The 24,583-nt window shown below is 42.7% G+C and overlaps 1 protein-coding gene across 1 annotated transcript in view; it reads right to left on the bottom strand.

Annotated features, from left to right (window-relative positions):
* Window positions 1–22,310: 22,310 nt before the first annotated feature.
* Window positions 22,311–24,583, bottom strand: part of CTU2 (cytosolic thiouridylase subunit 2) — a 94,511-nt gene continuing 92,238 nt past the window's right edge. Inside the window, exon 15 of the mRNA XM_069217105.1 lies at window positions 22,311–22,747. Coding sequence (XP_069073206.1) covers window positions 22,675–22,747 — 73 coding nt within the window. The 3' untranslated portion in view covers window positions 22,311–22,674. The remainder of the gene's footprint in view (window positions 22,748–24,583) is intronic.

The following is a 24,583-nucleotide window of genomic DNA, read 5'->3' as shown; positions in this document are numbered from 1 at the left end:
GTAACTTACCTCTTTCCTCCTGGGGAGCACTCTAGTACTTACCTTTGGGGTTTCCTAGTACCTCTAGCTCCCCTCTACCGATTCCACTTCCTTGGGAGGGGATCCAACCTTGGCATTCCACTTTCTTAGTAAATGGTTTGGTCTCCCCCAGGCCTTCGGTATTGCCTATTGCTTTTCACTGTTTTCTATTACTTTTTATGCCTATTCCTGATTGTTATTGTACATATATAGTGTGTTTACTTACCTCGTATTGGAGAATTGCCTATCTAGTATTTTAGTATTTGTGTCCCTAAAATAATGTACCTTTATTTTTGTACCACTGTGTAGTTCTTTGATGTGTGTAAGTGCTCTGTGACTACAGTGTTATTGCATATGCTTTGCATGTCTCCTAGATAAGTCTTGGCTGCTCATCCACAGCTACTCTAGAGAGCCGGACTTCTAGACACTACCTACACTTCACTAATAGGGGATACCTGGACCTGGTATAAGGAGATAACACCCTAAGTATTCACCACTCACCAGGCCAGCTTCTTACATTTATAACGCGCTGCATATCTCCTATAACAACTAATTACACTGTTTGTTACTTACTCCAATACCACAACAAATGAGACCCACCAGAAATGAATGCTGTTGATAATCGGGGGTGGGTGGGGGAATATAGTTAATGGTAAATGGTTTTGCACAAATATACATACCTGCATTGCACTCACTACTATGTGAATAATGCTACAGATGTGATTACATCATTAGGGAATACCATAATATGATGACTACTTTGTAAAGCATAAGATCTCAAATGCAATAAAGTATGTGAGTTAAATAAATAAAAAAAAAAAAGTGACAGTAAAACGGACAAGTGGTAGATAATGGGGCTGTAATTTGCAACCAGACAGCTGTGCTGTACATGAGTGGGAGATTAACCCTAAAGTGCTTCAGTGTTACTTTCATAAGTTGGCCACTTCTGAGGTCGATCTGATCGCACCATCACAATGCTTAGACTTAGCCTCCAGGTACCAACCCCCACAGTATGTGGGCAATGCACTAGCGATGAACTGGTCAGGGATATTTGCTGACGTTTCTGCTCCACTGTCTCGGATTCCATGAGTAATGAGGAACCAGAGGCTGGCACTCATAACTTTCATTCTTGTCGTCTGAACACGGACGATGCAGCAATGGTGTTAAACGCTTCTGGAGATGTCAGGTCGTCATACAAAAAGCTACCAATCATACCACAGCGTGGTCAGCTCAGGGGAATGAATCTAGTTATCTGGCACTGGGGGTCCTAGAGGTTTGCTACTTAAAACTTACACATGAGCGTTCACAAATTCTGCATGAAACATGCAAGCCGACCACACAGGGGTGCTATCACGCAAAAAGGAAAGGATATGTCCACTGTATACGGAAATAGGTGACACCTCTCAAAGCGTCCCCTTAGGATACAATTTGCTATCTGCTGCATCTTCAAAAGGAAGGTTTGACATACAGTTTTACTGACTTACATTTAGCTGAGGTAGTTGCTTACAAGCAAAACAGGGAACACATTCTGGTTGAAGATACCCATGTTAAAGCCTATATGGAAGAGCTTTAAAAGGGTTATTCCCCCAAGAACTCTACTACCCCATCATGGAACCTTGATGTGGTGCTTACAAGAACTATGGTGTCTTCTTCCAAGCCGCTACAAGCTTGTGACAGACACTTTCTGCCAAGGAAGGTAGCTTTCATAGTTGTAATAGCATCTCAAAGAAGAGTAAGCTAGTGAAGGATCCCTTCATTCAGATAAATAAAGCTAGGGTTGTCTTGAGAACAAATACTAACTTTCTTCCAAAGGTGGTGTTGCTGTTCAGTGTAAACCAAACCATTCTGTTGCCTATTTCCTGCACTCAGAGATAGTAGCTGGAAGGGCATTACATACACTAAATATCAAGAGGGCACAAATGTATCCAAAGGTGGCATCACCAGAAGGATTTTTAGGTACTTGTAGACATCCTATGCTACAGCCAGGAGTACACTGCATGTAATGTCCAAGGCACATTCCACTTGAAAAAAGGGGAACGACTATAGCCTTCTTAGGAAACATTCTGATGGCGGATATCAGTAAATCTGCTACGTGGTCAACACCAAAAACAGTTCCCAAACTGTGTGGTGTGGATATTCAAGCCTGTCAGCAGCTTTGGTTGGCTAAGCCCTATTTATTAAGAACTTTATTTTCAAACATCTACGTCATCTGTTCAGTAGCCACAACTTTATGACGGCAAACTGCTTTACAGTCTACACAGAGAATGTGTATTTATAACAGAATGTGCTACAAATGTAATTTGTTACTCAACATATGGAAATTGTTACTCACCTGGAACCACTTGTGGTGCTGTATATTCCCAAGCAACTTCCCACCTCCCCAGAAATGAGTAATGATCTGGACGTTTAGTCATTACTTAATCACAATGCACAGAACATATTTATTCTCTGACTCCATTACACTCCACATGCATTACTCACCCACTGAGGAAAACAATTCTGAGGAGGAATCTTTGTCCTATTGCATTGTGGGCAAAGGAAGGAGTCAGAAGATATAAAAGACTTCGAAGAAAAACAACTTGCAAATGTCCGCATCCAACACTAGATGGCAGGAGTACACAGAACATATAAATCTAGAGAGCTACAAGATGGTTACAGGGTAAGTAGCAAATTCCTTTTAGTTTATATTTATTAGTCATCCAAGTGAGAGTTTCAAAATACAAATGATAACCAATATGTGAATGAAATAAAAATGGTATTGGCAAATGTTAACTAAACATGGCAGGTATGTTTTACTGCATTCTCGCTATCCATAACTTGCCAGATTCAGGGGCAGATTTACAAAATTGTCACACCACCTAGCTCAGCAACGAAAGGTGCTGCCCTGCATTGCTCAAGAGGGACGGCACCATGTTCTACTAGGATATTCTGCTCTTACTCTCTTCTCTAGCACATCTGCAGGCTACCTAGTGCAAAGGTTCTCACTGGTGTGCTGTCCAGCATAGGTTTGTACTGCAAGGTTGCCCTTTTAGTGCAAAATACTATGCTCAGACAAGCTTTACAACATTTCCCACTTCGGGTGTGAGCTACATTACAGTCACAAACTTCTGAAGACTTAAAACCATTAATCCCTTTTAACACGAGTTTCAAAGAGGTATTTTTTGTGCAAAGCCTTGTACACAAATTTTAGTAGATAGAGCTTTGTGTCAAAATCTGGGGCTTCAGGTAGAAGGCAGTACGGGAAACCAGTCCTTGCTTACACCTGCCCGCCCCTCAAAACCTGCACCTGCCACAGCAGCCTCAATCTGAAGGTCCTCACATACATACTTTCTGGCTGAACCGCCCCATCAAATTCGAAGCAAGTCACCTTCGCGTGATTTGGGACGCCGGCCTCAGCCACAATTCAGTGATAAGTAGCCAAATTCATCCAAATGCAATAACTCAAAAACCTCTCCCAAGCACCAAACACATGCGCTGTTGTGACGTGGGTACTGGATATCTGCTGCTTCAACTACAGTTACCGTACTATAGACCTGAGCAAGAGACTACAGAAAGCACAGAACTGAGCAGGGTGCCTCACATTTGTACTAAAAAAACATCCAGATCCTATGTCTGACCTACAAGAGCATAAAAGACCTGCCACAAAGTACTTCCAAGCCAATATAATAAAACGCCAACCACCCTGCCCACTCTCCCCCCCCCCCCCCCAAAGGGGAAAACCTCATAAGCTCACATTAGGAGAGGCCTAGTAACACGAGGTCCCGTACTGCAGGAATATCAGAAAGTTGGTACCATTTGGACCAGTATGGAGTAATGTCGAGAATCGGTGCTATCACATTAATTCCAACCTATAAAACCATATTATATATATATATATATATGTTCGGTGGCATGTGTAGCTGCAGATACACATGCTGTGCATTATCCTGCCATTTAGTGTTGGGCTCGGAGTGTTACAAGTTGTTTTTCTTCGAAGAAGTCTTTTCGAGTCACGAGACCGAGTGACTCCTCCCTTTTGGCTCCATTGCGCATGGGCGTCGACTCCATCTTAGATTGTTTTCTTTCCGCCATCGGGTTCGGACGTGTTCCTCTTCGCTCCGTATTTCGATTCAGGAAAGTTAGCTAAATTATCGAAAATTAGACGGTATTGTTATCGTTCGGTACCGTGTTAGTGTATCGGCACCGACATCAAGAGCGCTCCGGCGGCCCTTGGGGGCTTCCACTCTTCACCGAGGCCTCGTTGGCCCGACCACACCCGTCATCCCAGACGAATGGACCGGACCCCCTTCCGCTTCTGTCCTAAGTGTCATTCGAAGTATCCTTATACAGACCAGCACCGGGTCTGTAATCTGTGTTTATCACCTGAACTCAGGGAGGATACTTGCAAAGCTTGCCGAGCATTTCGATCGAAAAAGACCTTGAGGGATCGACGCGCAAGAAGGCTACAAATGGCGTTGAAACCGAAAGAACAACTCGACGTCAGAGAGGAGGAAAGCATCTCCATCCAGGGGACGGACTTGGATGAATCCGAAAGTGAACGACCCTCGACGGTGCAGCTAACAGTGAGTAAACCTGCCCGTCCAAAACTCACACAAAAACATTTAAGGCCATGGGGACGCCACCGCCAGCAGGCCATGGCTCAACCCACCGAAAGGAAGGTGACCAAACATCGGCACCGAAAAAGGCCAAAGAATTGCTGAAAACTTCCGACCCCGGTCGAGATTCTGGCACCGAACAATCTCGACACCGAGAGTTTGATTTGCCCAAAGTAAGGAAAATATCTTCGGAAACGAAAAAGACTGTAACAGAAACCTCGGTACCGAAAAAAGCGGCTTCGGAGCCGAGAAGAAGCTCTTATACAGAAGAGCAAGGTCTTTCCAGCCAATTCAAGGAAAGACAGATTTGAGCAGTAGTTAGGTATGGAAGAACCGGACCATACACAAAGGAGGTTACATATTCAGAAAGAGGCTGGAAAAATCCAAACTTTACCTCCACTCAAATCTAAAAGGAAACTTGCATTTCAGGAGACAGAAATGCAACACAAGGCAAAAGTGGTTAGAGACAAATCACCACCACCAAGGTTCTCACCACAACCGTCCCCACCGCACTCACCACAACTGTCACCAGTAGGAACACCTATAATGCAGCCATCCACACATACTGGGATGACACAGGATGATGCTGATGCATGGGACTTATATGATGCACCAGTATCGGATAACAGTCCGGATTGTTATCAAACAAAGCCGTCACCACCAGAAGACAGTACTGCATATACGCAGGTACTATCCAGGGCAGCTAAGTTCAACAATGTAGCAATGCACACAGAGCCAGTGGAGGATGATTTCCTGTTTAACACCTTGGCATCCACCCATGTTTCCTATCTGAGTCTGCCAATGCTCCTGGGCATGCTCAAGCACACTAAACAGGTATCCCAGGAGCCGGTAAAGGGAAGGGCTATCACGCCTAGAGTTGAGAAGAAGTAAAAACCTCCTCCAACAGATCCTGTGTTTATAACACAACAACTTACACCGGACTCAGTGGTTGTAGGGGCGGCAAGAAAAAGAGCAAACTCTCAATCGTCAGGAGACGCTCCACCGCCTGACAAAGAAAGCAGAATTCAACGCAGCGGGCAAGCGAGTGGCAGCACAAGCAGCCAATCAATGGCGGATTGCAAATTCGCAAGCCCTACTTGCACACTACGACAGGGCACACTGAGACGAGATGCAACACATCATACAGCACTTGCCCAAGGAACACCAAAAACGTTCCCAACAGGTAGTGGAAGAAGGACAGGCCATATCTAACAACCAGATAAGGTCCACACTAGACTCGGCAGCACGAACTGTCAACACAGCTGTAACCATTAGCAGACATGCATGGCTGAGAAGTTCTGGATTCAAGTCAGAGGTTCAACAAGCGGCGTTGAATATGCCATCTAATCAACAACAGTTGTTTGGGCCGGAAGTCGACACAGCTATTGAGAAATTGAAAAAAGACACAGACACGGCTAAAGCAATGGGCGTGCTCTATTCCCCACAAGTCAGAGGCACCTTTAGGAAACCACTATTCAGAGGAGGTTTTCGGCAACAAACATCCGAGCCTTCCACCTCTCAAACCAGTCCCACCTATCAGGCACAATTCCAAAGGGGAGGGTTTTGTGGTTCCTATAGAGGACAATTCCCAAGAGGAAGGGGAAAGTTCCAAACAACCAAACCAAGCCAGCCCAAACAGTGACTTCAATGTCACAACACCCCAACACTTGTCACCAAAACTGGACACATATTACCACAGACGCATGGGTCCTATCAATCATTCAACATGGTATTGCATAGAATTCACAAATTTCCCACCAGATGTGCCACCCAAAAAGCACAATCTGTCCCAACAAGACTTAGACCTATTACAAATAAAGGTCCAAGCACTTCTACAAAAACAAGCAATAGAGCTCGTACCCATTCATCAGAAAGGAACAGGCGTCTACTCACTATATTTCCTGATTCCAAAAAAGGACAAAACGTTAAGACCTATCTTAGATCTCAGAACACTGAATCTCTTCATCAAATCAGATCACTTCCACATGGTAACACTTCAAGACGTAGTTCCCTTGTTAAAAAAGAAGGAATACATGACAACATTGGATCTCAAGGATGCGTATTTCCATATACCCATCCATCCTTCTCACAGAAAATACTTAAGGTTTGTAATGCACGGCATACACTATCAATTCAAAGTGCTACCTTTCGGAATAACAACAGCCCCAAGGGTATTCACAAAATGCATAGCAGTAGTAGCCGCTCACATAAGGAGACAGCACATGCACGTATTCCCATATCTAGACGACTGGCTAATAAAAACCAACACTCAACAGTGTCTTCTTCATACGCAATACGTCATAGAAACTCTACACAAACTGGGGTTCTCTATAAATGACCAGAAATCACATCTGCAACCATCCCAAATACAACAATACTTGGGAGCAACACTCAACACAAAAGGGCAATTGCCACTCCAAGTCCACAAAGAGTCCAATCGATCCAAAATGTAAGATCAAACATACAATCAAACCAACACTACACAGTAAGGTTTGTAATGAAACTTCTAGGCATGATGTCCTCATGCATAGCCATTGTCCCAAATGCAAGATTACACATGCGGCCCTTACAACAGTGCCTAGCAAAACAATGGACACAAGCACATGGTCAACTTCAAGATCTAGTTTTGATAGACCGCCAAACACACTCCTCACGTCAATGGTGGAACCCTATAAATTTAAACAAAGGGCGGCCATTCCAAGACCCAGTGCCTCAAGCTGTTATCACAACAGATGCTTCCATGATGGGGTGGGGAGCACACCTCAACAAGCACAGCATACAGGGTCAATGGGACAATCAACAAAAACAGCTTCACATAAATCATTTGGAACTGCTAGCGGTTTTTCTAGCATTAAAAGCATTTCAACCACTGGTAGCCCACAAACACATTCTTGTCAAAACCGACAACATGACAACAATGTATTATCTCAACAAACAAGGGGGGGGACACACTCGTCACAACTGTGTCTCTTAGCACAAAAGATTTGGCATTGGGCAATTCACAACCACATTCGCCTAATAGCACAATACATACCAGGCATTCAGAATCAGTTAGCCGACAATCTCAGTCAAGATCACCAGCAAACTCGCGAATGGGAAATACATCCCCAGATCCTACAGGATCACTTCCACCGCTGGGGAACACCAAAATAGACCTATTCGCAACAAAAGAAAACGCAAAATGCCAAAACTTCGCGTCCAGGTACCCACACCCTCAATCCAAGGGCAATGCACTATGGATCAGTTGGTCAGGGATATTTGCTTACGTTTTCCCCCTCTCCCACTCATTCCTTATCTGGTCAACAAACTAAGTCAAAACAAACTAATACTCATAGCACCAAACTGGGCTCGCCAACCGTGGTACACAACACTGTTGGACTTATCAGTAGTACCCCACATCATATTACCAAACATACCAGATCTGTTAACACAACACAAACAGATCAGACACCCGAATTCAGCATCGCTCAATCTGACTCCTGAAGTCTTAGAATTCGACCATTTAAATCTTACGCAAGAGTGTATGGAGGTCATTAAACAAGCGAGAAAACCTACAAGACATTGTTACGCAAACAAATGGAAAAGATTTGTTTGCTACTGCCACACTAATCAAATTCAACCACTACATGCCTCCACAAAGGACATTGTAAGCTATTTATTACACTTACAAAAGTCTAATCTAGCATTCTCTTCCATTAAAATCCATCTCACTGCAATACTTGCCTATCTGCAGATTACACATATAACATCATTTTTTAGAATCCCCGTCATTAAAGCATTTATGGAGGGACTAAAAAGAATCATACCCCCAAGGACACCACCAGTACCTTTGTGGAACCTTAATATTGTATTAACACGACTCATGGGCCCACCATTCGAACCCATGCATTCTTGTCAAATGCAATATCTGACTTGGAAAGTAGCCTTTCTAATAGCTATCACATCACTTAGAGTAAGTGAAATACAAGCATTTACTATTCAAGAACCCTTTATACAAATACATAAAGTGGTTCTCCGTACCAATCCAAAATTCTTACCAAAGGTCATATCACCATTCCATCTAAACCAAACTGTGGAACTCCCAGTCTTCTTTCCGCAACCAGACTCAGTAGCAGAAAGAGCCTTGCATACATTAGACATAAAAAGAGCACTAATGTATTACATTGACAGAACAAAACAATTTCGAAAAACAAAACAATTGTTTGTAGCTTTCCAAAAACCTCATGCAGGTAATCCTATATCCAAACAAGGCATCGCCAGATGGATAGTTAAATGTATTCAAACTTGCTATATTAAAGCAAAAAGAAAATTACCTATTATACCAAGAGCACATTCCACTAGAAAGAAAGGCGCCAAAATGGCTTTTCTTGGGAATATACCTATGACAGAAATTTGTAAGGCAGCCACCTGGTCTACGCCTCATACATTTACTAAGCATTACTGTGTAGATGTGTTAGCAACGCAACAAGCCACAGTAGGACAGGCTGTATTACGAACATTATTTCAGACAACTTCAACTCCTACAGGCTAAACCACCGCTTTTTGGGGGAGATTACTGCTTGGTAGTCTATACACAGCATGTGTATCTGCAGCTACACATGCCACCAAACGGAAAATGTCACTTACCCAGTGTACATCTGTTCGTGGCATGAGATGCTGCAGATTCACATGCACCCTCCCACCTCCCCGGTAGCCTGTAGCCGTTTTTAGTTGAATGAGAATTGTAAATATGTAAATAATTATTATTTTAATAGACATTAGGTACATACATAACTACTCCATTGCATGGGCACCTCTAGTATACTCACAACTCCTACCTCACCCTCAGCGGGGAAAACAATATAAGATGGAGTCGACGCCCATGCGCAATGGAGCCGAAAGGGAGGAGTCACTTGGTCTCGTGACTCGAAAAGACTTCTTCGAAGAAAAACGACTTGTAACACTCCGAGCCCAACACTAGATGGCAGGATAATGCACAGCATGTGAATCTGCAGCGTCTCATGCCACGAACAGATGTACACTGGGTAAGTGACATTTTCCACATATATATATATATGTATATATATATTGCACAGGTCCTGCCATCTAGTGCTGGGCTCGGAGTGTTACAAGTTGTTTTTCTTCGAAGAAGTCTTTGAGTCACGGGACCGAGTGACTCCTTCTTTTCGGCTCCATTGCACATGGGCATCGACTCAATCTTAGATTGTTTTCTTTCCGCCATCGGGTCTCTTCACTCCGGTTGTTCGAGTCGGAAAATCTTATATACCATCTAAAATCATCTGTATTGTTTTCGATCGTGTCTCATCCAGCATCGACACCTCGGTACCGGCGGATACACATCTTTGATTGCCCTTTGGGGCACTCGCGCCCAACTTGGGCCTGGTCGGCCCGACCAAAAGTATCGTCGAAGCCTCATGGACCGGACCCCGTTTAGATTCTCCCCTTGGTGCCACGCCAAGTATCCCTACACAGATCAACATCTGGTTTGGAACCTGTGTTTATCTCCGGACCATCGAGAGGATACCTGTGAAGCCTTTAAATCCTTCCGTTCGAAAAAGACTTTAAGAGACCGAAGAGCGCAAACGTTAGAGATGGCGTCCAGAAGCACCGAACGCCTCTACGCAGAAGAGGAGGAGATGATTCCAACCGCCGTCTCCGTTCGGGGATCCGAATCTGAACAAGAGTCCGACATCGACCGACCACTAACAGCGGAACAGCACGTGAGTACGCTTGCCCCGACCCACACCAAGCCCAAACACAAGGCCTCGGGCACGCCACTGCCAGAAGGCCATGGCTCTACCCGTAAAAAAAAGCAACCGGTGACCAAGTAACCTCTTTGGCACAGAAAAAGGCCACGCCAGTAAGAAAGCCTTCAGACTCGAGCCGAGGCACAGGCTCCGAAATCATACGACACCGACCCATCGAGTCGAGACCCTGAAAGTCACTTTCGGAACCGAGGCCAACAACTACTCCAGGCCCATCGGTGCCGAAAAAAACTGCTTCGGAGCCGAAAAAACATAGCTATACAGAGGAGCATGGACTTTCGAAACAATTAAAAGAAAGCCATAGATTTAATGAGGAATTGCAACAGATGGAGGATTTCGATGAAAAACAGGCCAGGATACAAATCCACAAGGACACTGGCAAGATCCTCACAGCACCTCCTCTGAAAACAAAAAGAAAACTGGCCTTCCATGGACGTTTGGACCCTGATCAGCCAACGGCTAAAGTGCCAAGAGAGAAATCCCTGCCTCCCCAGTTTTCTCCTCACCAGTTTCCTCCTCAGTCTCCTCAACTGTCTCCCTGCCTGCTACACCCACTGCACAGTCTCCATCACACACTATGCAGTCACAACATGACACAGATCCATGGGATCTCTATGGCCACCCAGTCTCAGACAATAGTCCAGAGTGCTACCCATCTAAGCCATCGCCACCTGAGGATAGCACCTCATATACACAGGTTCTAGCTAAGGCCGTAGCTTTTCACAACGTGACCATGCACACAGAACCTCTGGAGGATGACTTCTTGTTCAATACATTGTCCTCAACTCATGCCACATACCAAAGCCTACCCATGCTCCCCGGTATGCTCAAACATGCGCAGCAAATATTCCAAGAAACGGTTAAAGGAAGGGCTATAACCCCAAGGGTAGAGGAAAAAGTACACCCTCAGACCCCATTTTTAATCACACAACAGCTGCCCCCAGATTCAGTAGTGGTCAGCGCAGCAAGGAAAAGGGCTAACTCACAGTCCTCTGAGAATGCACCCCCATCCAGATAAAGAAAGCAAAAAATTTGATGCTGCAGGGAAAAGGGTGGCGTCACAGGCAGCTAATCAGTGGCGCATAGCTAATTCGCAGGCCCTACTAGCTAGATACGATAGGGCTCACTGGGATGAGATGAAGGACATTATTCAGCATCTCCCCAAGGACTAACAGAAGAGAGCCCAGCAGGTAGTAGAGGAGGGACAGGCAATTACGATCAAATAAGATAGTCGCTAGACTCAGCAGATACAGCCGCAAGGACTATAAATACGGCTGTCACCATTAGGCAACATGCATGGCTCAGGTCATCAGGTTATAAACCTGAAATCCAACAGGCCGTCCTCAACATGCCTTTTAATCAGCAACACTTATTCGGCACACAGGTGGACACAGCCATAGACAAGATGAAAAAAGACGCCAACACTGCCAAAGCGATGGGAGTGCTTTATTCATCCCAATACAGAGGCTCATTTCGAAAGCCTCAATATAGGGGAGGCTTCAGGCCACAACCTTTCGAGCCATCTACCTCACAAGCCGAGCCATCTACCTCACAAGCCGAGCCATCTACCTCACAAGCCAAGCCCTCTTACCAAACAATATCAAAGAGGGGATCCTACAGAGGACAATTCCCCAAATCCAGTTGAAAATACCAATCCTCAAAACAAGCCACTAATAACAAACAGTGACTTTACCACCACCTTCCCTCAACACACTTCCCCTGTCGGAGGAAGACTGAAAATGTTCCACGACCAATGGTTAAACATCACAACAGACACGTGGGTACTATCCATTATCCAACATGGTTACTGCATAGAGTTCACACAAATTCCTCCAGACATTCCCCCAAAAGCGCACAAACTTTTATTGCACCATCTTGCAATGTTGCAAACAGAAGTACAGGCACTATTACTCAAACAAGCCATAGAACTTGTGCCGCATCATCAAAAAGAAACAGGGGGTTACTCCCTGTACTTCCTTATTCCCAAAAAGGACAAAACATTAGAACCAATATTCGATCCCAGGACTCTCAACCTCTACATCCGATCAGAACACTTTCACATGGTAACGCTACAAGATGTAGTCCCACTGCTACAATAGGAAGAATTTATGGCAAAACTGGATCTAAAAGATGCGTATTTTCACATACCCATCCATCCAGCTCACAGAAAATACCTCAGATTTGTTATACAACGAAAACATTACCAGTTCTCAAGGTATTACCCTTCGGGATAACAACAGCTCTCAGAGACTTTACAAAATGCCTTGCCGTAGTCGCAGCATACATAAGGAGACAACCTATGCATGTATTCCCATATCTCGACGATTGCCTAATAAAAGCCAACACTCAAAAACAATGCCAACATCACACACGTTATGTAGTAAACACCCTACACACACTAGGGTTCTCAATAAATTACCAAAAGTCACATCTGCAGCCATCACAAATTCAGCAGTACTTAGGGGCTACACTAAACACCCAAAAGGCGCTTGCAAGCCCAAGCCCACAAAGAGAGCAATCGTTCCACACCATATTGCCAAAAATTCAGCCAAACCAACACTACACTGTACGTTTTGTCATGAAACTGCTGGGTATGATGGCATCATGCATCGCAATTGTCCCAAACGCAAGGTTACACATGCGGCCCTTACAACAGTGCCTCGCAAAACAATGGTCGCAGGCACAGGGTCATCTCCAAGATCTAGTGTTGATAGACCGCAAAACACACATTTCGCTTCAGTGGTGGAATCCCACAATTTTAAACAAAGGGCGGCCATTTCAAGACCCTGTGCCTCACGCCATTCTCACAACAGATGCATCAATGATTGGATGAGGGGCACACCTCAACAATCACAATATTCAGGGACAATGGGACAACAAACAGAAACAGTTTCACATAAATCACTTAGAACTGCTAGCCGTGTCCCTACCACTAAGAGCCTTTCAGCCTCTTCTTGCTCACAAACACATTCTTGTCAGAACAGACAGTATGACAACAATGTACTACTTAAACAAACAGGGAGGAACCCACACATCACAACTTTGCCTTCTAGCACAAAAAATTGGCATTGGGCAATTCACAACAACATACACCTGGTAGCTCAATACATTCCAGAATTCACAATCGATTGACAGACGACCTCAGTCGAGATCACCAACAAACTCACGAGTGGGAAATTCTCCCCCAAGTACTTCACAAATACTTTCGTCAGTGGGGGACACCAGACATAGATCTGATCGCCACCAACCACAACGCAAAATGTCTAAACTTTGCGTCCAGGTACCCAAATCCTCTATCCAAGGGCAATGCTCTACGGATCAACTGATCTGGGATATTTGCTTACGCTTTTACCCCCTCTACCGCTCATTCCATTTTTGGTCAACAAACTGTGTCAAAACAAACTCAAACTCATACTTATAGCACCAACGTGGGCACGCCAACCATGGTACACCACATTGCTAGACCTGTCAGTAGTACCACACATCAAACTCCCTAACAGACCAGACCTGTTGACACAAAACAAACAACAGATCAGACACCCCAATCCAGCGATGTTCAATCTCGCAATCTGGCTCCTGAAATCTTACAGTTTGGATATCTAAATCTTCCACCAGAATGTATGGAAGTCATTAAACAGGCAAGAAAACCTACCACCAGGCAGTGTTATGCTAACAAATGGAAAAGATTTGTTTTCTACTGTCTGGCAAAACACATAACACCCTTTAACGCAACCATACAAGACATTGTAAGTTATTTACTCCACCTACAAAAATCAAATTTAGCTTTTTCATCCATCAAGATACATCTCACAGCAATGTCTGCTTATTTGCAAAATAAACAAACCAAATCTCTATTTAGAGTGCCTGTCATCAAAGCTTTCATGGAGGGTCTAAAACGAATCATACCTCCAAGAACGCCACCAGTACCCTCATGGAATCTTAACATTGTACTCACACGACTCATGGGTCCACCCTTTGAACCCATGCACTCCTGTCAGATTCAATTCCTAACTTGGAAAGTAGCATTTCTAGTGGCAATCACTTCATTACTAAGAGTTAGTGAAATACAAGCATTCACTATTGAACAACCCTTTATACAAGTACACAAACATAAGGTTGTACTTCGCACAAACCCTAAATTTCTACCTAAAGTCATCTCACCGTTTCATTTAAACCAAACAGTGGAGCTTCCAGTCTTCTTCCCACAGCCAGACTCAGTGGCAGAAAGAGCACTACATACATTAGATATTAAGAGAGCTTTAATGTATTACATCGACAGAACAAAATAATTTCAGAAAACTAAACAATTGTTTGTCGCATTCCAAAAGCCCCATACTGGTAATCCTATATCAAAACAAGGCATAGCCAGGTGGATAGTGAAATGTATCCAAACTTGTTACCTAAAGGCTAAAAGACAACTGTTAATTACGCCAAAAGCACATTCCACTAGGAAAAAAGGAGCAACAATGGCATCTCTAGGAAACATACCAATGACAGAAATCTGTAAAGCAGCCACTTGGTCGACACCTCATACATTCACCAAGCATTACTGTGTAGATGTGTTAGCAACAGAACAGGCCACAGTAGGACAGGCTGTACTAAGAACACTATTTCAAACAACTTCAACTCCTACAGGCTGACCACTGCTTAGGGAAGGATTACTGCTTTGTAGTCTATGCATAGCATGTGTATCTGCAGCTACACATGCCATTGAACGGAAAATGTCACTTACTGTTCGTGGCATGTTCCGCTGCAGATTCACATGCGCCCTCCCTCCTCCCCGGGAGCCTGTAGCCGTTTAAGTTACATTTAAAATTTGTACATATGTATATACATCTCTATTCCATTGCATGGACATCTCTTTCTTTACACTCTATCACTCCTACCTTACCCTCTGCAGGAAAACAATCTAAGATGGAGTCGATGCCCATGCGCAATGGAGCCGAAAAGGAGGAGTCACTCGGTCCCGTGACTCGAAAAGACTTCTTCAAAGAAAAACAACTTGTAACACTCCGAGCCCAATACTAGATGGCAGGACCTGTGCATAGCATGTGAATCTGCAGCGGAACATACCACGAACAGATGTACACTAGGTAAGTGACATTATTATTATATAGATATATATAGATAAATATATATATATTTTTTTTAACTAAGGACAAAGTCCTGCATGGAGAATTTGTTAAATGGTGTATTACTGCACTGTGAAATGCCAGGGGTGTTTAAACTGCATCTGTGTGATTCTAAAGGGGTGGGTAAATCCTGTTAATGGAACCTTATCAAAACCTGGTTATTGTTAACGAGATCCTGAGTGTTACGAAGATTAAGACAAAGGAGCAGAAGTGGCAGATATTATCAATGGTACTCTGTGGCCTCTTTTAAACTTTCCCTCAGACAGCTGTAGCACACCACACTAACGTGGCCCTTAAACTTCTGTAAATAAGGTAATCCACATGAACCCCGCTGATAACTGCTGTACTGTAATATATTGTGGATTCGACCCTCTCACTGGCCACATTTGTACCTGATGTATGTAACCACAATATTTGCCAACGCTCATTCAACAACTTAACTAGAAGTGCTCTCGTCCCTAGGCTTGGCCAGAAAAAAAGTTTAAGAGGGACACTTGCTCTGGAAGGCAACCCTCTCAAACATGGACTCACCACAATAGAGTTTGCAGTATGTGCTATACAAACAAACTCAACAATTTGACAGAAAATGCTTTATGTTACTTACTGGTACTCATGGAGTAGATGGATGACATACTCCAAGTTACTAGCGGTGATGAACTGTTATGTGGGAATAACAGTATCTTCATGGCCTTGCAGAGAGTAAAGGGACCATAAATGATGATTCAGACTAGGAGGAGTTCCATTATTCACAGTTTGGCAGGAGATAGTTGAACTTGCATGTCGTGATCTGTAGTAGTTTGAGATTTCTATGGAGAACTTAACCTGTAAAAGGAGCCTGCACCAGTCCACAGAGGTCCTCAGGTTTCCTACTCCACATAAGGTGTGGTGGGTCTTGAAGACTCTTTTGCAAGCAAAGTGTTTAGAGCTTGAGTGATGCAGTCCTATTGGCTTATGGCGATAAGTATCGGCCACAATATTCTTAAAGTGGGGAGAGAGAGACGCAAAGAGTAGTAAAAGAATCCAGATAGAAAAGCATGTCATACAGGGGTTTGTTCCATGTGACAGAAGCAGAAAAGTAACATTCGTCTACACAGTCTAAGATGATGGAATAGTCTTGCCGCACATTGATCTGGCGTCTGATGGTAAAGTGTGCATCTAGGAGGAGCCATAGTGGCAAATTTACTAATTCTATATGCAACATAACAATCCAAATTGCTGTGCTGCGCAAAGTGGAAAACAGCTCAGAGCCATACCTATTAAGATTGGCCTGCTTCCGGTGCTCAAACAAGCCTACCTTGTGTGGTCAGATCTATATGAAAGAGCTTTGGGTGATGTTAGAGACAGATGAGTAATTACAGGAAATTTGCGAGGTTTGCACATGGGGAGGACACTAAAAAATACTGCAATGGAATTCATTGAGATCACCATTGTCTCTGAAAGCAAATTTTATTGTAACCATTAAATAATGTTACTGGACTTAAGGAGAAAAATTTGCTTTAAGCAGTGTGAAAGGGCTGTCTGCTACCTTGTATAAACTATACATTGATGAAATTGCACCCAAGACCCAAAGCATTTGATATTTAAAATGTAGGCTTAGTGTGTTGCCAGAGCATGCGTATATGAGAATTTGATTCATGAAAGAGAATATAGCGAGTCCTGGTGACTGAAATGGGTAGTATAGAAACCACTCCACATTTTATGCTACTTTGTACAAAGACAACCTTGGAAGGAAATCATGCTTCTGTTTAAAATTCCAGGAATTTCATGTTATAAAGTAAGTACCGCATTCTGTCGTATGCCTGACTCAGCTTACCCTCAATCACACATTTGGTCAGAATGGTTGTTATTACTAGGATAGGGATGAAAAGAACTGCTTTTTCCTTGTTTTAGAATTTAAATCTACAAGTTTGTTTTGTGTAATGACATTTTAGACCAACTGCATGATATTTTTAAGATTGTAATTACTGTATGCTAAAGCTTTTAGCTGGCAATAAAAACATAAGTCTCTAAATCAGAGAGAGAACTCATCTTAAACATCTTAAATAAAACAGATACACAAACTTCACAAGCGTATAGAGAGCAACCTAAAGAAATAATATTAAAAAAAGAAAAATAACACCCAACACCTAAACTTAAAAGACAAATGCTTCCAATTCAAAAATAAAATTAAACTGAGCAGCAGGCGGTTGTCTGGCAGTCGTACTGTACATAGAGTATCGTTTTAAAGTTCCAACACTGCTGCAACATTTAAAAGCAACGTGCTGTCCATCTGGGAGTAGAAAACAATGATATACTATTCCAAGTCGCAGGATCACAGGGCAGCCATCTTCAAATGCTGAAGTTTATAGTTTACTTCTGTTGTACTGCTTCCAGGTGACCATCATAATGTTTTTAAAAAAGGCAGCCATCTTGGAGAAGTAAAACAATGAAACACTAGACCAAGTGTTTCCAACAAATTGATTGCAAGCTACCAGTAGCACCCAGCAGCTCCCAGCTCCCTTCAGAATAGCTCACAGCCTGGAGTTCATTTCTAAATAAGCACAGGGTCACCTTTCTCCTTTTCAAGTTAAGGGTAGGCTGTGTTTATTTGACATTATTATCATCAGGCTGCAGATAGCAGCGCCTGGTAAGGAGCAGTGCTGGAGTCAGATTTATGACCCAGGGCACAGAGGTGAAGAACTGAACCACTGAGGTATTGAACTCTTAAACAAAAGTCCTTGTCAACTTATTATTGGGGATGAGAACAAAAGGATGTATCTCAATGCTTTTAAATCAGAGAAAATGTAAATGAAAAGTTCCCTTATTTGTTTTCAACGTGGTCTCTTGCTCCCAGTGGCCAGTAGAACACTGTGCCATATTTATAACTGAAAAATACAGTCATTTGTTAAATGGGAGAAATTTTACTTGCAGAGAAATGTTCAACATTATGAACATTTTTGCACTTACATGAAGCAATTTTCTTAAATGGGAGAAATTTAGTTTTATATATGTAGCGGTGCCACAAATGGCGAAAGTATGTCCTGGTCCACAAGTACATACAACACAGACTGTCAGTTACCCATAGACATATATCCCATTCATATGCACACATGTTCATACATCCCCAAAGACCATGCTTTCACTGACACACGTGGCAGCCCTGTCATAGTGCCCCTAATCAAAGTATTTTGTTCAAACTATAGTGTCTAGCTCTACGGACATTAGGCATAAAGTCAAGGAACCTGGGCGCGGGGAGTAATGTCTGGTAATAACGCACAAGTTGTTTAACCTTCGGTAGCTCACAATGATGTTCACTGATCAGAAGTAGCTCTCGCTACAGAAAAGGTTGGAGACCCCTAGACTAGACAATACCATTCCAAGATGGCCACCCAGTAAGAAATATTGACCACAAAGGATGCAGCATACTGCAAATGAAATAAGCAGCAAGCGAGGGGTCAGGTAAGACTGTTTGGGGAGTTGCAGACAGCTCTTAAATGGAAAAAGGAGTAAAGAACTGAAAAGAGACCTATAAAAGATAAAAATAGAAAACTAAAGGTCTGGCCATCACCTACAGACAGTGAATCGTGCTCCATTCAAGAGGATGTGCACATGTGAGCAGGCAAAATGCTATTACTGGTATGGCTATAAAGCCAATGGCATGCATGGGCTAACTCACCGACACATATGGTATGGTGTCATTCGGAGAAGCAGAATGTGACTGACATTCAAAGAGAGATGACCTAAAAACCCTATATATATTTATATGCATGTAACGTTTTGAGTGTTTTTTTCAAACAGGCCTGCAACACAATTACACCACCCAAGCCTTCCTAAGAGGGTCTAGCAGGGATTTATCACACTGCAAACCGTCTTCCCTCAGATTTGGTCAAATGAAGTAATCAATACCAAAATCCTTACTCACTACAGTAATATATGTGATCTCGGGTAACAAAATGGTCGTCTACAGGCATTAGAATAGCGTAACATGAACCCCCATTACAGGCCTGCTGGCTGCAACATATCATTTTGATAATAAATAAGTGAGGCTACTTCCTTTGATGTAACTCACTGCCATAAATAACTCAGGCCTACTATAATGAGTGTGAGCTTTCCTACAAGGTAGCATCAGCTATACACTCATACAATTACAAATGGGTCAAAATTAGAGGTGGCACAACAATATACAACTCCTCGAAAGAGGGCCTAACAAGGACTCTCAAAACTGCAAATGTTCTTCCCGCAGGGTTTTGTCAGAGAGGTAACCAACACCAGGCCCCTCGCCTATTCTAGTAAACTATGAGAATCTGTGTAACACAATATCTGTCTACAGGCTTTTAACACATTGTAATAACACTCCATCCTTAAAGGCCTACTGACTTTACCACATGATTTTCATAATAAATATGTCAGGCCTACTGATTTTCATAATAAGAGAAGACACCTGGCAAATGACATATTGTTTCCTCTAAGAACCAGCCAGGGCTATAGCCTTTATTATTTGCTTGTCGTCATACAACTGAATCCCCCAGTATTGCACATAAGCTGTCAACCATCAGGGACACACTCGTAAATATACATAAAATTACAACTGACCAAACAATATGCAACTCCTCTGAAAATGGGCAAGGAAGGATTATTACACTACAAATATAAAACTCCTTCCTTTCTCAGAGAGGGTAACCAGCTACAAATCTGTTGCCAATTATGGTAATGTGTGAGAATTCATGTAACAAAATAGCAGTCTACCATCTTCAAAAGTGTATCAATCAGCCACCCTTAATTAATTTTTGGCTTAATAAATACATTTTACTATCAATTGGTCAGGCTTACACTCTTTGTCATAAATATTCGTAGTACAATATCAGACCTATGACATCCAATATTTTTCCCCAAATAGCAAGTCAGACCTACAGCTTGGATCAATGGTGTGTCACCATAACCAACTGAGGCCCACTCAACTCTGAATAAATGTTCCCACAAGGCACCCTTCAGGCACAGTCAAAAACTATAAATATAGATCCACTCCTAACAGGGTAAAGAATGAGAATCAAGTACAAATTTTCTACCCAAAGGGGTTATCAAAGGAAAACCAGGAGGAGGGGGTTGGGGGGGGCGAGGGGAGATCTCCAAAACCCTTGCTTACAACTGTAATCCATGAGAATCTGTAATCCAGGAGAATCCACACACAATTTCGGTCTACACGTTTTCCCACATTGTAATAATCCATCCTTCAAACCCTATTGGCTTTAAATTATTTTCACAATAAATACATCAAGCATACTGCAAGTGTCCTAAATGTTAATAATGAAAAGATTGGACCAATGGCCTCGGACATAACTTTTCACAATAAACAGATCAGGCTTATAGCCTTGAACATTGGCTTGTCACCATAACAACTCAGTCCTGCTGTACTGAGCATAAGCATTTGCACGACGCAAAAAAATCAAATACAAGTGCTCTTTTTCTGAGGATACTCGCAATGTCTACGAACCAACATCTGTACTCAAGGTAATCAACATTTGGGCAGAGCCAATGCCACTTCACAGGAAAAAAGCTTTAGGACCAAATGAAGTATGGCAAACTGCACTATCAAGCCAGATCTAAAAATATTCATTAGTTCTTGCTTGAAAAGGAGCATGCACTGCTACTTATAATACATTATGTTTACTTACAGGGGGCTTAGTGCCTTTCCACTGGTTACAATCACGCAGCTTCATCATCATTCTCATTTCCTTGCTTCTCTTTGTTCAGTGTGTGCCGGCTTCACTTCTTCCTGTGTTTGTCCCTCTCCTGGAGCATTCTCCAAGTAACACTTCCATGCCCAGTGTGTCATTTCACCTCTAGATGGATTTTGGAGGTACTTTTCTTTCTTTTAGTTGCAGCAATGCATGTTTGTAAGCTACTCCAGATCCACATTGTTACTTGCCTCGTTCGTCTTCTCCGTTGTTGCTTGCCACACCCCCCTCGACCTTACTTGTCCCTTCCCATCTGTAAAATGGAGCACTGGCAATGAGAATAGTTTAGACTATGCAAGAGTAATGGGCTTTGTCACTTTGTCAATTTCCTTTATTTTTTAGCAGTGTTGTTAAGCAGCAAGGTAAAAACAAGCATTTGCAATGGAATGGGCCTTGCATTTGCTCGAGTTAGAGCTGCTGGCATTTTAAATTTATAACTGGACTTTCCTTGCCACATAAATTGGCCAGTTAACGCAAGGATGAAATTCAAGGGCCTATACGCCACCCACAAAATGTACAGAGACAACAATCCTGCTTTCCTACAGTAGCTGACACCTCACAACATCCCTAGCAGAGATCCTTGCTACCTGTCAACCCACAGAATTACCATTAAAGCCTTAAAACACATGGACACAGTGGCAAATATCTGTGTGCATGAGGACAGAGAATGAAACACCCTTAAACCAAGCACAACAGCTGACCCAAACACATAAAATTCAGAAATGTCTTGAAAAGAGAATCTGCCTTAATCTGGGATTATCTAGTAACAAGGGTTGTGTTTGCTGAAAATTGGACATGGTTACTCACCCTGCCCAAAGGACTCTAGCTTCCACTCGCAACACTCAATCTGTACTTTGAGCCTGCCAGCGCTCTGAAGAAACCAAAAGGCAGCACGTACCTCTGTATAAATCCCCACAATAAATTAACAAATAACAGTGAAGAGGAGGGGAACAAAAAAGTATATTTAAACCTAAATATTACGGAGCAATAGTCAGAGACAGATGTACAGGCAAAATGTTTGTTAGAGGAAGACTGAGCAAGAATAAAGGCGTCCAATCACCAACAATTTGACCACTGGGAACATGATAAGATATTAAAAAAATAATTTATTTGTGATAGTTAAAACAAATACATTTTGCTTCTGAGCACTTACTTAAAGCAGAAGAGAAAATGTGTGATGAAATAAAAAAATGTTTTGAAGCTACAACTCTGCATCCCGGCGGAAATTCATTCAGAATATCTCTGTCAGAGAAGCATGCAATCCCACTGAGCCAGATCAGATACTGCTCTGTACTCAGAGTGTGTCCTGGTGGGCCGAATCTAATGGTACTCTGAAGTATTTGGCTTGCTCTGATAGGTCCACCAATGACAGTTAGTCTTGGTATGAACTTAAAGCTAGTCAGGCCTCTAAGAGAGTGATGTAAAGAGGCCTGCTTTCTCTTGGACAGTGTCATGTTGTCGGTGCATCGCTGGTCTCATCCTCGCACAGTAGAAAGTCCTGAATTTCCTTCTTCATCTCTGCCCTAAAAATACAGAAAGTAAGAGTGAGTTCACAATAGAAACTGGAAGGCATGGTGCTGCTTGACTCCTTGTAGAGACTGAAACAAAAAAGGTTTTCATCTCCATTCCACATTTGTGCTCTACATAAACCAAATCTCCATGCAAGTACTGCTATTACTACTTTCTCATTTATTTTTAGTACTTCTAGCCTATGTCCCATCACAGGCCTTTAGTCTTCTTACATTAGTCGTGTCCCAGCTCCCACTCACCACCTCTGTTCATTTTGCAAGCGCCAACCAGAGATGGCAATTCCCATCCAGAGGCTTCATCTGGAATAATTGAATTAGTTGAAGAGTCTGTGTCATAATGTAACCTTTTTATAACACTCTGATATATAGCGGTTTGCACCATGTGGTTTATATCATTAATAATATTCAGGAGCAAGGTGAATGATGATGTTTCTAGTTAGGGCACTAGCCAGACCCTGTGAGGGGTTAGGAATGCATTAAACCATTGTTAAGTTATGAAGCGAGATGGTTGTGTTAGAATTGAGCCATGAGGTAGAGCAAGGAGATCAATCCCAAAGCCTGGAAATCCTGTCAACATAAAACAGTTTCATGTGTTTTCTGAACATCGGAGGTTGGTCAGCTCTCAAGCACTGGTTTACAGAATTCCAGAGATTCTAATCTACCCACAGGCTTTTGAGTTTAGATTCTAAATTGGATGATTTTGTTAAAATGTTCTAACCCCCAAGGGCTCTATTTATTGCATAGTGTTTTGCTAGTTTCTGAAGGTATCCCTGACTCTTGCTTCATTGAGCTTTGCATGACCTAAATGCAAACTCTGACTCTACAGAAAGCCCACTGAAGGAACTTAAATCAAGGAAGCTGTTGTGAATATGCAATGACATTGAATACAAACATGCTCTTCTCTCAGGGGGTACAGATTATATGTTTAGAGATGCAAAACAAAATGCTTGCAGAACAATATTTGGGTTTTATGGTTGCGCCCCTTATGGTTCTAAACTGTAGAGCAGAAGAACCAATCTATAAGATTCTTTCTTCACTGAGCAGTCCCTCTGGGTGCCTTACCCTTCACGGTATGACGCTGGCCATCTTCTGTTTTACAGGCAACCAGCATATGTACCAGTGCCATATTTTCAGAATATTAAAACATTACTTCCCTACAGTTAAATTATCTAGTGCACGCAAGAATCACCTGCTTGAATTAGTGCTTGAATTAGTAACTATCGCCGTGCTGGGAATCCAATGTGCATGTAAAACAGTAGCAGTAATAAGATGCATCCCGCAATGTAGTGCAAATCAATATCCTTGCAAAAGACTGAAAACCACCTTCAGAGGTGGATGTTCTCTACACTGCATTTGCCCAGATGCTACCATACTTCAGAATTTCATTTCACACAAGTATAAAAAGCACTGAATGAGTCTCAAAGTGGTCAAGGACGCCATACGTGAATCTAAGAAAGAAACCAGCACTGAAGAATTGAAGTTCAATCACATGACTGAATCATGACTAGCAAGCCGAAGAAAAGGTCAGGTAAAGAGGCTCATGTAACTGAAAAAGATGCTGAGGCTCCACTCATTTCACTGTGGGACCACTTGCTGATTGAATAACCAGACAGTAATGTCAAAGGTATGGCATGTTTACCATGTCACTGCTCTATGGATGTCCAAGAGGGAAAATCTTGCAAATAGTTGCCGTCATCAACCCTTGTGAGCTACAACTCTTCTGGAAGAGGTCTGTCTGCTTTGGCATGGCAGAAGGAGATGGAGGAGACTATCCATTTCGCTGCTCCTTATATGCGATCAATATGGCCTTTGGTCCCTTTCCTAAACACT

The sequence above is a fragment of the Pleurodeles waltl genome, chromosome 12, assembly GCF_031143425.1.
Source record: "Pleurodeles waltl isolate 20211129_DDA chromosome 12, aPleWal1.hap1.20221129, whole genome shotgun sequence".
In the NCBI taxonomy this organism is placed as follows: domain Eukaryota; kingdom Metazoa; phylum Chordata; class Amphibia; order Caudata; family Salamandridae; genus Pleurodeles; species Pleurodeles waltl.
The sequence above is the reverse complement of the archived record's forward strand: the minus strand, read 5'-3'. Positions and strand labels throughout refer to the sequence as shown.